Source organism: Vigna radiata, chromosome 9 (assembly GCF_000741045.1).
Source record: "Vigna radiata var. radiata cultivar VC1973A chromosome 9, Vradiata_ver6, whole genome shotgun sequence".
NCBI lineage: Eukaryota > Viridiplantae > Streptophyta > Magnoliopsida > Fabales > Fabaceae > Vigna > Vigna radiata.
Window position 1 is genome coordinate 20351993 of NC_028359.1, and position 14719 is coordinate 20366711.

Here is a 14719-nt window from a genome sequence, read left to right on the forward strand (position 1 = left end):
TTAATACAGTTGACAAAGTCATCAATGCTCAACTAACTTCTAAAAATATAGTAGTTAGAGTGCAAGAGCATAACAGAATTTCAAAACAAACAACAGATACAGTCGAATATGTAAAATCCAATGTCGACTATCACAATGTTAAACACTTTGAAATTATTTTCTTCTCAAAAATGCACATAACACTGATCCTCAAAATCTGTACAAAGGTTTTAGCATAATCAAATCCATTAGCAATGTAATTGACTTTACTAGAACTTTGTAGTACAAGAATAAGTTCGTAAAAGTGCTTGTAATTTCTTGCTTTAAAATATGTGCATTAAAACATATGAAATGATGCATAACACACAACACATTAAAGCATATACACATGTTCCAGAAATATATTAATAAATCAACATAAGAACATGTAACATAGTACATACACATACACATGTTCAACAGATATCACAGTTAAGCAATGTGTTGGCATCATAAAAAACTAGATTGATATAAAAATTGTTTTGTCAACAATCTCAACACGTTCGTGGAAGACTTGATTGGTAGATATTTTAATGGCAGAGTGATTGTCACAGAAGATGATGGCAGGGTGGGATAGATGAAGATGAAGCTCGCTGATGAGTTGGGTAAGCCATTGAATCTCACAGACAATTTGAGCAAGGGCGCGGTATTCGGCTTCAGAGGAGCTACGAGAAACAGTTGGTTGCTTATTTGACTTCCATGAAATTAGGGAATCTCCAAGATAAACAATGTAGTCGGTTTTTCTGGAATCAGGGTATTCGGCCCAATCGGAGTCATTGTAGGCCTTGAGGGTGATACTGTTTGTGGCTTTGAGAAAAATGCCCTGACCAAGGGTGTTCTTGATGTAGCGGAGGATGCGAAATGCAGCTTGATAATGAGCCTAAGTAGAGGAGGAAACGTATTGGCTGAGGCAATGAACAACGTAAGTTATATCTGGGCGGGTATTGGTAAGATATATGAGACGCCCGATCAAACAGCGAAAAGTAGTGGGGTCAGCAAGCTGGTCACCGTCAGAGGAAACCTTGGCAGAAAAATTCATGGGAGTGCTAACAGGAGCAACAACAAGCATTCCGATTTCGTGAAGTAGATCCAAAGCATATTTACGCTGAGAAAGGTGAATACCTGTAGAGTTACGAGCAACCTCGAAACCTAAAATGTAAGACAAGTTACCCATGTTTTTGATTTTGAATTGAGCATTGAGTATATTGGTGATGTGATCAATTTCATGCATATTGTTATTGGTAAGGATGATATCATCAACATAAATGAGTAAGATAGTAATTGTAGCACCATTATGTTTGATAAAAAGAGAGTGATCACCAGAGGTTTGAGTAACATGTTAGAGAGAAGGAAATAAGACAACTTGTCATACCATTGGCGGCTGGCTTGTTTCAAGCCATAGAGAGATTTATGTAAAAGACATACTTTGTTGTGGTTGGAATCATGGAATTCCAGTGGAGGTTGCATGTAGACTTCCTTATTTAATTCTCCATGTAAGAAAGCATTGTTGACGTCAAGTTGCTTTAGAGGCCAATTCTTTGCAGCAGCCAATGAGAGAACTAACCGGACAGTGGTGAGTTTGACAACTGGTGAGAAGGTGTCAAAATAGTCAATGCCTTCCAATTGTGTATACCCTTTAGCAACAAGGCGAGCCTCGAACCTGTCAACAGTGCCGTCAACTTTGTGTTTTGTTTTATAAACCCATTTACAGACTATGGCTTTCTTGTTGGGAGGAAGATCAGTAAGAGTCCAGGTCCTATTTTGGTCAACAGCAGTAATTTCCTCCCTCATAGCTGCACGCTAATGTTCATATTGAATGGATTCTTTATAGTCAATAAGATCATATGTTGAATCAATAGAGGATATAAAACCTTTATATGTCGGAGATAACCTGTCAAAACTATGAACATGCTCAATAGGATATTTAGTAGTAAAGTTATTATTGGAAACTATTTGAAAATCTTTTAAATATGCAGGTGTTTTCCTATGTCTAGTGGATCTCCTAGGGGAGGTAATGCTGGTGTCGGTATGAGTGGCAGGAGTAGTAGAAGGAATAGGGGCAGGATGATAGGTTTGATGCAGGTCATGAAAAGTATCAGGATGATGGAGAGGCAAGGGTAAAGTGGAGTTTGGGGGGGGAGGAGGAGGGGTATTGGAAAATTCATTTTCACAAAAAGTAACATTGCGAGAAATCTATATGTCATGGGTGTCAAGTCTATAGGTGATGTATCCTTTTTTTGTAGGATGTAAACCAAGGAAGATGCTTGGGGTAGCCCTTGATCAAGTTTTTTTCTGTGAGCTTGGAGGGTGCTAGTATAACAAAGGCATTCAAACACTCTAAGTCTAGAAATATCAAAATCTTTATGAAAGAGTTTGTCATATGGGGAGTTGTTATTAAGAAGAGGAGTGGGCATAATGTTGATAAGAAGAGTTGCATAGTTAAGGGCATATGTCCAAAATTGATTAGGAAGTTTTAAGTGAAAAAGCCAGGCCCTAATAACATTTAAAAGGTGTTGATGTTTTCTTTCAAAAATACCGTTTTGTTGGGGTGTTTCATTACATGAAGTTTGATGAATAATCCCTTGAGAGTTAAAGTAATCATGCATGGCAAACTCTGGCCCATTATCAGACCTAATGACTTTAATAGTTGTTTGGAGTTGATTTTTGACATGTGAAATGAAATGCAAAAGATGATTGCGAGTTTTGGATTTAGCATGCATCAAATGAACCCAAGTATATCTAGTATGGTCATCAACAATAGTGAGAAAGTATTTATGAGAATGTAGGGATGCAGTGGGACAAGGTCCCCAAATATCAACATGTATGATATCAAAGGCATGAGAAGCAACAAAATTATTTGAAGTAAAAGGCAATTTCTTTTGCTTAGCAATGTGGAATTTGTTGGGACTTTGGCAAGTGGACCAAATCGCTCAAGTAGTAATACCGGTAAGACCGAATATCGTTTCCCAAGAGACTCAGTTACTACTTTACTATCGTATAGTTACTAACTAATTTAAGCTAAAGAATGATTCCATTTTAGTGTGAAATTATGTAATGAAAGTAAAAGTAATGCATAAGTAAAGGTTTGAACTTCTTGGGGCCAAAACACTTGAAAATGAAATGATTGATGAAAATTTGGAATGAATATGTTGGAGAATGATTTCAACTAATAAAATCCTATGCAAATGCACTAAACCACTCTTCTTCATTAACTTGCTCTTGTCAACTATCTAAATTACCTAAACCCAATCCCTTGGTGAGAAAGCCTAGGTTCACTTGTAAAATCCCAATCCCTTGGCAACCCAAGAAGTTAACCCGCATTAAGAACAGAAGTTTAAGACAACCAAAGGTCCTAGCTTTATCCTTAGACACTATTTCCTTTAGGTGTTTAGTTCATTTCAAGGTTCACACAATATTTCCCAATATTAAGCAAACCCTAACATCATGTCATGGTTGATCAAGTCATAACAAGCTTTAAGCAAGGAAATAAACACTAACAAGTAATGAAACAAGCATATTTTCATTTAAAACAAGTTCATTTACAAATCGATTGTATAATTTACATCATTCTCCAACAAAAAGAACTTAGCTCTCCATAGTCATGGAGAGCTTGAGCTTACAATGAAAGAAAAATGGGGTAGAAGGAGACCCAAGGAGGAAGAAGGAAGAGTTCCCACAGCCCAAAACTTGCTCCAAGGTGTCCAAAATGATGTTTCAGAGCTTCCGCCGCCAAGGAGTTGCAACCCTTGAAAACTGTGTGCCTTTTATAGATCTAGGATGCCAACTCAGCAAAAAGTCGCGTCCAACGCCCTTTTTTGGGGTGCCCGGGCGCCACAATATCATCAGAAATGTGAGGCAAAGGGCGCTCAGCACCGTCCAGGGGCGCTCAGGTGTGAAGAATTGCCAAAAACAATGAGACAAAGGGCGCTGGGCGCCCTTTAGGGGCACCTGGGCATGGGCGAATGGGCAAAACTGCGAATTGAAGGGCATCGGGCTCCCTTTAGGGGCGCCTAGGCGCCACTTGTGCAGGGAAACATCTTCAAAACTTCATCTTCTAAGCTTTTCCTAGGTTCTCCACTCTTGATAGCTTGAATGTCCTTCCAAAGCATACAAAGTTCCTACAAAATTTGAGGAATTAGTGATGAAAACTAGTGTGTATAACCTAAGCTAAATTTATTCACAAAGTTAGATTAAAAAGAGGATTAAACGTGTTTCAAGCTTTAAGAGTGTTGATTTGGCAAGAAAACTGCACCATAGATAATGGTAAGAATTATCGTTATCAGAAGGCATTACAATTGTCTTTCCGAGAACTTATGCAAGGATATTTCTATTTAAGAATATCTAAACGTTTATAAGATATGGCCTAAGCGGTTGTGCCAAATATGATTACTATCATTTTTGTCAGTAGTCTGTGTTGTGTGCACTGGTAGCATGTACAAAGCCAACAGTAGGGAGGTTGGGTCCATGAAAAAATATAGGCTAGCGTGAGATTCAACTGAACCAATCTTGTGATGTGTTGTTGAGTCTTGGATAAAACATGTGGAACCAATAAAAATTACATGAACACCATTATGCAGAACCAATTTAGATATAGAGATCAAATTATAACAAAAATCTAGAATTGAGAGAACATCTTTAAGACAAATTTTATCACAGAGTTGGATAATTCCTTTATGTGTAGCTTGCGTAGTGATGCCATTAGGAAGATTAATTTTCACAGGTTTAATTTGATCATAAGAATTGAGATGTTTAAGAGAGGAAACAACATGGTCAGTGGTGCTAGAGTCCAATATCCATGTTGTGGTACCTGAATCACCAACAATATTAAATTGCAGAAGCGTTTTACCTGTATCTAAGGAACTAGAAATTAAGGAGCCAATTTGAGGATTGGAAACGATAGCAGCATTAGTGTTAGGATTGAGGAGAGCTAGAAGAGCTTGGTATTGTTGTTTTGTGAGTCGCATTTCATGGTCAGGTGTTTCTCCTTGATTATCATTGACAGGTTCTTGATTTCTTGAAAGAAGACTTTTACCATCGTAGAACTTGTGACCAGGTGGGAACCCATGCTTCTTGTAACACACATCAACAGTATGACCAATTTTGCTACAGTGGGAGCAAGATTTTTTGTTGGATGAAGGTTTCGCAGGAAAACTGTGCTTCTTGAAACAGACATTACTAGTGTGGCCAGTCTTGCCACAAAAGGAACAGGTGACAGTGCTTATAGTGGTAGTGATATTGTTAGATTCTAAATGATTCAGAAAATTATTATTCATTAATTGTCTTTTGTTGTTGCATGACATAGGAGAAAATTTTGGAAACAGGAGGTATGATCCATTAGGAGGACATGAGATTGAATGTTACCATATTGTTCGTTCAAGCCTCTCAGAAATTGCAAGGCTCGGTCCTCATGTTTTCTTTGTGAAATGATGGAGAGCATTTTGTAGGAGCATTTGACAACGTAGGTGCAGATCGGGTCAGGTTTGAAATTATCCAATTTGTCCCATATAATGCGTAATTTTGTGTAGAATTGTGCAGATCGGGTCAGGTCTGAAATTGTTGTTGCATCACTTCCAAGCATTGTGCGATGGGTCTTCTCTGGACAGTTCTTTAGCAGTTCCATTGATGAATTGTGTTTTATTCTTGGCACTTAACGCAATGGTCACAGATTTACTCCAGGCATGGTAATTATTGGAATCAAGAAGAGGAGAAACCGGAGATGTGGCTGGGCTTTCGCTATGATGAAGGTATAGGAAGCTTGAAGGATGATTGTTCTTGTCATTCATGTGGCTGGGCTTTTGCTGGGCTTTCGCTGTGTTGCTCTCGTCACTCATGGCGGAAGAATCGAAAAAAAAAAAGTAAAATATCTTCAAGAATCTCAGAAGACGAAAGACAGAGAGGATGACAGAGTGTAAGGCGCAAGAAAGCTCTTCATATGAAGAGCTCTGATACCATCACAGAGATAACTTCACAATGACTAATGGTATGTGTGCGGGCTTCATAGAGGAATTCATGATGCATCGAGAAAAGAAAGAGAACAACAAGAAGGAGAAGAAGAGAATTATGATATATGTATGTGTATTATTCTTTATACAGTGAATGTTATGTAAAAGATATATATATATATATATATATATATATATATATATATATATACACACACACACAAGATAAGAGATGGGAAAGAACAGGAAAACAGAAAGCAATAAATGAGGAGCGTGAAGCGGTGCAGTGCATATAGTTTCGGATATTATTTCTGACACAGTTCACATTCTCTGCTTGTTTTTTAGTGTTTTTCTGCTAGGTTTCCAAAATACACTACTGATATTGATATATTAAAAAGTTTTTAATATATTTTAAAACAACAAAATAAGGCTACATCTATATATTTTAAAGGCAAATAAGAAACTGCATAAAAAATACAATAGAAAATCCAAATTCTTCTTTTCTTGGTAAAATTTTCAAGGTCAATGTTTCAACAATTAGAATTTTCGAAACATTTATGACTATATACGGTTGGTTCCCCACGCAACAACCAAATATATCAGAAGTATACTAGATAGTGTGTAGTATCATTCACATGAATTTGGTAAAAACCACAATGTTCTAATTAGTTTGATAGTGAATAAAATTGTAAATGGATGACATAGATTGTAAAAAAGAGTTTATCTTTAAATATAAATTTAGGTTCATTCTTAGTATCTAAAGTTTAAGATCACAAAATTTCAATATGATTTCTTAGTGACTGCTTAAAAGATCACATGTATTAAGGTCATAATTTTATAGCAAATTATAACCTTAGATTTGTTCTTAGAATCTAAAAGACATAGAAGAATTGATTGGACCACAATTTGGAATTAGTTTGTACTCAATCTCAAAAACAAGTGAAATAAGATGAGTGATCAGTTCATCTAACAAAAAACATAAACCAATTCACAAACATCTAATTAAAAGTAAATATTCATAAATAAAATAGTACCAAATACGAAAATTCCAAAAATTTACATCTCACTTCAACACTTAGGATATTTAACTCTTCATAATAAGTGTAAAGAATATGCATAGAATTTCTCTATTTTCTTCAATTTTTTCCTACGACTCCATCCTTATGTTCATCAAAATCTGTAAAAAAATAAAATTAGGATAATTTCTAAAAAATTTAACAAAATCAAATCAAATCAAGATAAGTGTTAAATTAATATCAAATTTAAATAATAGTAGACACTTCTCATATACTAATAATTATCTTATATCTAATGTTGTAAATTTTGTAGGACACATAATGCTATAGATTTTTTTTTCTCCTAAAAGTATTTTAGCTGAATTTTTTTTAGAGGGATTTTGACATCCTTTTCCAAATTATGCATTGTGAGATGAATTTTTTTGTTAGTGACAATAAATAACTTGCCTTTGTCTTTTATTTAGTCTCTCACATCAAATTCATCACAGAATAGTATGTTGAAAATAAGGTATGAATGACAATATCAACGAAGTAATTATAAGAATCATAGCATGAAAATAATTTAGTATAGCGATAAAATAATTTTTTTTATTATAATTTAACAAGAAAAACATATTTAATCATTTAAGTTTTTGGTGGGGCCAAACATTCATTTAGATGCTAGAATTTTCCAAATAAAATTTATGAAGTGCTTATCCTAATCAGATCCACCACTATATCAATGTGTAACTCCTTTTACTTTTGAATACGATATGAGGCACAATCTCAGAAGGACTAATACTCCTACTTATACTTTTACAATTCTCACAATGGAGACAAAATTGAGTTAAATAAATTTAGTAATGTGCTTGAGAGAGATAATGGTAAAAAATATTTATTGTAAAATTTCTTTCCTTGAATTTGCTAAAGAAGAATTGTTATTCCAATCTCACCTTTTACTTTTTATAACTTGTAACTCTACTATGCAGGTTCATAGCTAGATGAAATGTTTGGAACCAATTTTATGGGAATGAATATAGTGTTTGTCTCTAAATCAAGAAAAATAATCACTTTAGTATCTTAAATTTGAAAAATGTAAGCTTAGAAAATCATATGTTAGAATTGATATTATATTCTAAATGATGAGACAGAGTTATTTTTAAATACTAAAAGTTTAATATATAAATAGAATTTCTATAAAACCACATCATTTTTCTACAACTCTTTACCATTTTTCTAAAATTTCTAACCCCTTATGTATCTATCAGAAGATCAGAAATCGCTTGAGTGATCCTTGAGGTGAGATCTTCAACTGCATTTGATATGCATTTGCAAAAGAGTAAGTGTTTGTTCTTTTCCTTAGTCGATGCGTTTTTCCTTGCATGTGAGCTACCTTAGCTTGCATGTGACATATGAGTTTTCTATAAGACTCTCTACTAATCAGTGGTCCTAACATTATGCCTTGATTATGTTTTTGTAGTTTGTATGAGCAAATAAAGTTTCTTAAGTTGTTGGAGTTGTCTTGGGATCTTTAGAGTTGTTGATCATCCATCAGGTAAGGGAAACTAAATACTTTGTTTTTAAGTTTTTAGTACTTTGATCATCTGAGTTGGTATGCTGAAGTTGTATGAAATTGGTAGTTAACTATGTTGAAATCATGTTGTGTTTGATGATTGTATGTTGATTATAATTGAATGGATTGGTATTGAGTTGAGGGACTGATGATATGGCTATTTGAGACTGAATCAAGGACTAAGACAGAAATACCAATTTGATCATTTGAAGAGGTTCCTAATTACCCAAATCATAGATTTCAATGTACAGGTTGCTAATATGGTGTCAAGTGGTATTGGTGTGGCGTTGAGCGCAACTAGGTTATGCAATTATGGAAGCAGTTGTGCTTTAAATCGTTGAGTGCCCACTTTTACTGCTGAGCGACCATTTTTATGAATGGTCTAGCGTTGAGTGATGATCGGGTACCACTAAGCGCCATTTTCCATTGTTAGTCTAAAACCATTTTAATTCAATTAATTTTGAAACATACGTGAATTTGGATGGCATGAAACACTCGCATTACATATAAAGTGAATTTGACGAAAGTTGATTTCTTACCGGTAGAGACACCACAACTAAGCAAGGTGATTGGTGAAGGGGTTGAAGTCCCAATCACCATTAGCGTGAATCTTGACGACGCATGCTGAATCCAACACTGTGTACTATGTGAAAGTTGAGGTGTTCAAAAAATGAAAGATGGGTATGCTATCCATTGTAGAAAACCTTGTGCCACCATATTCCATCATCTTCTTCATAATACTCACCCCACATCTCTCACACTTGTTGGTCTTCTCACTCATGTAATATTTGCAATCCCCACATTCCCCATTGAATATTAGTACCACCAAATCCCCTTCTTTCATCTCATTCACACCTTCTTCCACATTCTCCACAATCCTACAAATTCATAAATACAATCATAATCACACTTTAAATTCATTTTCATATTGTACAATGTTTTATACTCTCATATACTATTAAACTTCTCCATTGTGTTCTTGTGACCTACTCAGAAGCTTCATGGCCGAAAATCCGAGGATAAAAATGTGCAACCTCATTATTTGAGGTCCATAAGAGAAGGAAAATGACAAGCATCAATAAACAATATTAGATAACTTATGGTTGACTACTATATAGATATATAGATATGGATAATATATCTATGCATTATATACCTCGCGTTACCAAACACTGAGTGTGAGAAATTGAATTGAAAAGGATCTTGATTCAAACCTCCATTTTCTGAGGAGGATGAATAAGAACATGTTCGACCACAAAAGGTTTTCCAGGACCATATGCCACAGTAGCTTCGTCATGAAAATTGGTAAAGATCAATAATAATATTAGGTTATGGTGAAAATATGGGTTGCATTATTTGAGCATTGAAAATGATGAAAAGGAAAAAGATAACATTCTTATTCAAGATTACTTCTTTGATGAAATCTTACTAGCATTCTTTCCATCTTGAAAGAGGTAAGTACCCTCATACTTTTTCTTTGCATTCTATATATAAGGCATACATTGAGAACAATGCACAATTTAAGTGTGGGGGTGTGGGGAAACAATTTTATTTGTTCACTATTTAATTTTTTAAAGAATAATAATACCGTTTTCAATAAATATTTGCAATGGATTTGAAAATTTGAATTAATAACTAGGAAGATCATGAAAAAAAATTAGTCATGTTGATATAAGTGAATTGCTTCTATGATTTATTGATGGATTTGATTTAAGAATTTCTTGATTAAATCTTGGGTGTTGCTCCCTCCACCACCACGTTTGCTCCATCCACCTCCCCAACTTTTTGCAACTTTTTTTTAATTACAAAAATAACCTTTTTATTTACCTTTTTTTAACCTTTTTACTTTATTACTTTTAATGTTATTTACCAAACCCTATATACTTCATTCACTTTTACTCCTTGCTTACAGTCCCACCCCAAACTTTCTCTTACATTTTGAGATTCGCCTTTCTTCTTTCCACCTCCGTCGTACTCTTTCTCGTACGTATACCTATATTATATTAATATAATATATTAACATACTTTCCTTATATATCTATACTATATTAAAATAATATATACTCTTTTCCAACACCAACACTATTCCCATATTTTAAACTACCCTCAGTAAAGTGAATATCAACGTTCTCCAAACAAATCAAAGAAACACTCTCCTCCTTTTCCCAAAATGCCGCAGGACCCACTCAAAGAAGAGTTGAATCTTCTACCCATGCAAAGGAAAAACTAAAACTTCCCTGCCTGCAACTTCAACCTTTCCTCCCTCAATTAATTCTCCCACACTCATTTCACCTAAAACTTCTTCTTCTTCACCATATACATTGAGACCACAACATTCACATAACCATCACATGCAAAAAACAAAACTTGCAGAAACTTCATTCTTCATTTCTTCACAACGTGGACCGCACTCCCTTTTATTCACTTAAAACCAAACACGTATCTCTCAAACAACCCCATGCAGGAGTAAACCTACTCTCTACTCTCCTCTTTTATGAACATTCACTCCACACTAATAATTCTCTCTTCATTTTATTTCCTAAATCCACTCACGGCAAATTTCTCTATATTTCCACTAATGCTCTCTATCTAAAATGAAACAAAACTTCTTCTCTTTTTACTCCCAAAGACGTGCAAAACTCTTCATTGTAACATCAAACACTATGTCTTCCTATCTCTCCTCTTTCATCCACCGAGATTTTTCCTCCATGTTTCCCTACCTATCTAACTACCATTCACCATTTTAACTATACATCACTTTTCTTTCCATGCATAAACCGAGACCAACACTTTACATAAACCCCAAACACTTACCTCCATACATACTTATACATTCTTCATTAATGAAACTTTCAACCCTCTTTCTTCTTTTTCTCACTCTCCACAGACCACCTTCTTCTTAATCTCCCCGTTTTCGCTCTTGTGCAATCCCTACTACTCCTTTCTGCCTTTACTCATGTAAAACGTAGGAAAACAAAAATACCCACAATGTTATCTACCTACGCACACGTTCAACCTTTCACAAAACATGCCTTAGACTCCTCATGTACAAACCACACTGACACCAAAAACCAAGCATACCAAACCTTTCTATAAATCCTTGGGAGCATGTCCCACCTCTTCCCGAGAAGGAAGAGAAATCCTAACCCAACACTTCAACCGACTCTAGAAGAGAGTGAATCAATGTCTTCCAAAACTGGCACACTAAGAGGGTAAAAGTACTTCTCAGTCTACCCTATACACTCACAAGAAATTGGTTCAACAATATAACACATATACCCAAAACATACTCATAGTTAAGGAAGGTCCTCAACCAGTGAACCCCATGCACACATTCGTATAAATTTCCAGATAAGTAGTTCTACAACACACAATATAAAAGAAAACATATCAATCCCATCATTCATCAAAATAAACTAATCTATGGTGCTCCCCTTAAAAGGATATCATTATCCGTCAGCGGATGTTGATATCCGTTTAAGTTAAATTAAGGTTTAATTTACATACCTCGACGTGCACCTTCATCCTTTTGCACCTTCAACCACCACGAAGACCTTCAAACACCACCGAGACGAACTCACAACAATTCCTCCCACCACTATCTGTAACCTCTCACTCACCACACTCTCACCCCACAATGAAAATAAGAGAGGACAAAGAATTTGAATGTTAACCAAGAAGAAAAAGCGCACAATGAAACAGAGAAACTAAGAGCACGAAGAAGAACGTTAGGAAAAAGAGATTGTATGTCGCTGCATGCATAGGAGATTGGAGTTAAAAAATATTAACCTAAAAGAAAAAGTTTACTTAAGGATAAAATAGGAATAGAGAAATGAAATGAGGGGTAAAATTGGAATGGGGAGGTGGAGGGAGCAAAAGGTGGTGGTGGAGGGAGCAATGGCCTTAAATCTTTTGTGAAAGAAATTTGAACCATGTGTGTTTTGAGCCTAATGATAAGGATGGACCATCATGTGCCATACCTATTTTTCTTGAGTGATTTTCCCACATTTTTTTGATACTCTAATATTTAGCTCGATTCTTTGTTTTGCAACTGAGGTAAATTTGCATGATTTGATATGATTGATACATTTCTTGTTTTAGCTACTTGGCCAAATAAACTTGTCCTAACATTAATCCAGTGAAAACCCTTTTTGATTCGTGAACCCATTTTCCTTGTATTCAGTCATTGTCAAATGAGAAAAGAAGAAAAATCATATGTTCCTTACCTTAGGAAGAAAGAAAGAGTAATGGATTGTGTTAGAATTAAGCGATAAATAAATGTGTGGGTAACTGATGGGCTGTCGCAACCCACACAAATTTGATGTGCAAATAAATGCAGTATAGCTAGGGACTGACCCCTAGGTCGTCTCCCAAAGACCAATTTTGCGGTTCAAGAATCGAGTCTAACACGAAAGGGGGGGTTTGTGAAAAGGGTTTTGCAAAAATTAAAGAAGTCGATAAAGACACAGATGATGCAAACAAACTAATTTAAGCTAGCATGGTAATAAACCTAACACTATAAAAAAAAACCTTAGACAACATTCAAACAAAATAAAATAAAATACTAGACACCAACACCATTACACACAACTATCAAACAAAGTTAAATTAAATTAAATGCAACACTCAACTTTAAAAAAATGAAACACAACTCAATATACTATGCCAAATATTTTAAAGCAAAGAAATGAGTGAATATAGTTTGCCTTCACCAATTCACGTGACTTCCCAAGCACACAACTAAAGAAATTTAAATTGGAAATGGTCTACAAGACCTCATGACCGTGACCTCATGCAACAAGTTCCATTTCATTCTCTTCCTTCAACAAACCAATTAATGTGTTGCTTCCTTTTGTGCCATGTGCTTCATTCTCCAAGACAGACCTTGCTTTCCACACTTTTCTACCATGAAAACCGTGCTCCTACTATCTCCATGAAGTAAACCATCATTTCTTCTACTACCAAAGCCAAAGTAACATATTCAAAGGCAACTTTCTTCAATGCACAAATACAAAAAGTAAAATTGCTTCTACCAAGGTGCCACATATGCAAGGTCAAATGGAATAAAACAAACAAGTCATTCTCTTCTTCATATGATGTTCACGGTAATTGCTAGCAAAGTCCAAAAACCAAAATGGCAAAATTCCTTCTTTGGTAAATGTATGTCAACATGTGCTTGTCCAAATCGGGTAAAAATTAAATGTGTCCATTCTCTCTCCTTTCACCACTCCTACAAGGTTTTCTTTCACCAACACAATCATCCAAATTGTTTCTTCCCTTCTCCAAACTGAGAATGCATCCCAAAGAACCCAAAGTTTCAAATGCTAAAGCTTACAAGAACAACAACCCAAAGTCTACCTTCAACAATCCAACTTCAACACTAACTTTTCTTCAAACTTTTATGAAAATCAAAATGGAATTTCTACTCCACCTTGCAGCACCGTCCAGCTCTCCATAAGAAACACAATGTTCCATTTCATATATTACTTCCAACCATCAANACAAAAGCACAAGAAGAAAAGGGTTCAAGCTCCCAACAACCATNCATCAACCAAAGCTTTCTTCACTCAAAAACTCAACAACAACTCCATNTTCATCATNCAATCCAANAAAANTAAAAAGAAACCNAAAATACANCAGCAAGGTAGAAGAAAAACGAAAAACAACCCTTCATTCAAACCAAGGAACCACCATGAAAAATGCAAGAACAACCCTTCAAGCTCAAGCTTTCAACATTCAAGATGAAAAANCAAGAAGGAGAGTNACGGTTCTCCCTCCNTTCTAGCAAAAACAAANAAGATTGCAAGCTAAAGATGAAGAAAAATGTGTTCTTGGTTCATTCAAGCTNAAAAACGAAAGGCACCCATCATGGTCTCCAAGAGAGAGTTCATACAAGCAAAAGTGAAAATGAGAAGTGTAGTATGAAGGAAGCTGNAGTGTGTCTCGGCCATTCACTCTAAATGTCGTCCAANTTCAAAATAGGTGGGGTCCACCTCCTAAAAACCCTAGGGTTTTGGTTCCAAGTGTCCCACACATTGGGCTTCTACAAACTTTGCCACAAAAAGGGCCCAATTGCACTTAATCCTAATTAAAGTTTCTAAAAACGAAATTACAACTTAATTAAAATGGAAATGACTAAATGTTGAGTCTTGAATGATCACGCCACCTTCCCTAATGCTCNAAATGATGTT

General features: G+C 35.3%; 1 protein-coding gene across 1 annotated transcript; it reads right to left on the reverse strand.

Moving 5' to 3' along the window:
- Positions 1-9084: 9084 nt before the first annotated feature.
- On the reverse strand, positions 9085-9531 carry LOC106773502 (alcohol dehydrogenase-like 3). Its single transcript, XM_014660187.1, has 3 exons — positions 9515-9531; positions 9274-9406; positions 9085-9171 (listed from the first exon to the last, which is right to left on the reverse strand). The coding sequence occupies exons 1-3, from the start codon at positions 9529-9531 to the stop codon at positions 9085-9087; spliced, it is 237 nt and encodes a 78-aa protein (XP_014515673.1).
- Positions 9532-14719: the final 5188 nt, after the last annotated feature.